Source organism: Bison bison, unplaced genomic scaffold (assembly GCF_000754665.1).
Source record: "Bison bison bison isolate TAMUID 2011002044 unplaced genomic scaffold, Bison_UMD1.0 scf7180017864302, whole genome shotgun sequence".
Classification (NCBI taxonomy): Eukaryota; Metazoa; Chordata; class Mammalia; order Artiodactyla; family Bovidae; genus Bison; species Bison bison.
Window position 1 is genome coordinate 998059 of NW_011494874.1, and position 1442 is coordinate 999500.

General features: G+C 49.0%; 1 protein-coding gene across 1 annotated transcript in view; it reads left to right on the forward strand.

Annotated features, from left to right (window-relative positions):
• CDC42BPB (CDC42 binding protein kinase beta (DMPK-like)) overlaps nt 1-1442 on the forward strand; it is a 56640-nt gene that overhangs the window by 25636 nt on the left and 29562 nt on the right. Inside the window, exons 11-12 of the mRNA XM_010851414.1 lie at nt 48-181; nt 545-787. Coding sequence (XP_010849716.1) covers nt 48-181; nt 545-787 — 377 coding nt within the window. The remainder of the gene's footprint in view (nt 1-47; nt 182-544; nt 788-1442) is intronic.

Genomic DNA, 1442 nt, shown 5'->3' on the forward strand with positions numbered 1-1442 from the left:
GGCCACGCGCGTGTAAGGGATCCCGGCTTGTTTCCTGTTTCGCTCAGATTCCAGTCGGCTGGAACGGCAGCTTGAGGACACGGTGACTCTCCGCCAGGAGCACGAGGATTCCGCGCAGCGGCTGAAGGGCCTGGAGAAGCAGTACCGCGTGGTGCGGCAGGAGAAGGAGGACCTCCACAAGGTAGGCGGGCCCGTCTGTGGGAAAGTGCATGGCTTCGTGGAGTGTGCAGTTGCGTTCGTGGAAACGTCGGAGACTTGCAGGCCTTCATCCACCTCTGTGATGGTGTGATGACACGGGAGAGGTCGGGATTCCTGAGCCAGGCGAGCTTGGGCACCTCGTGGGCTCCCTGGGCCCTGGTGGCCTTCAGGCTGTGCTGGGGCCGACAGAGGGCCTTCCCGCGGAGCTCAGTTTTCGAGGCTGAGGCTGCAGCTTTTCACCAGCATTTGCTGTCACTTCAAACCCTTGACACAGCACCAGGTGATGCTTCTCACCTTCCGGTCCTTGTTAGGCAAATGTAAACAGCCTGTAACTCCTTGTGTTCAGCAATTGATCGAGGCTTCCGAGCGGTTGAAGTCCCAGGCCCGAGAGCTGAAAGACGCCCACCAGCAGCGGAAGCTGGCCCTGCAGGAGTTCTCGGAGCTCAACGAACGCATGGCCGAGCTGCGCTCCCAGAAGCAGAAGGTGTCACGGCAGCTGCGGGACCGAGAGGAGGAGATGGAGGCGGCCGTGCGGAAGATGGACGCGCTGCGGCAGGAGGTCCGCAGGGCCGACAAGGGCCGGAAGGAGGTAGCGCCTCGCGGCGTCGGGCTGTGTTGATGGGGTGTCTGGAGGGTCCCGGTAAGGTGGCTTTGAGAGCTTGGACTGCATCCCGTAAATCACTGGGAAGTAAAATGGATCTTAAATTTCATGTGAAGCCAAGTAAGTTTCTCTGCCAAGTGTTTATCTTGTAGTAGTACAAGATACATACATACATTTGTGAGATTATTAAAACAGGTCTCTGTAGTACAAGATACATACATACATTTGTGAAATTATTAAAACTGGTCTCTGTAGTACAAGATACATACATACATTTGTGAAATTATTAAAACTGGTCTCTGTAGTACAAGATACATACATACATTTGTGAAATTATTAAAACTGGTCTCTGTAGTACAAGATACATACATACATTTGTGAAATTATTAAAACTGGTCTCTGTAGTACAAGATACATACATACATTTGTGAAATTATTAAAACTGGTCTCTGTAGTACAAGATACATACATACATTTGTGAAATTATTAAAACTGGTCTCTGTAGTACAAGATACATACATACATTTGTGAAATTATTAAAACTGGTCTCTGTAGTACAAGATACATACATACATTTGTGAAATTATTAAAACTGGTCTCTGTAGTACAAGATACATACATACATTTGTGAAATTATTAAAAC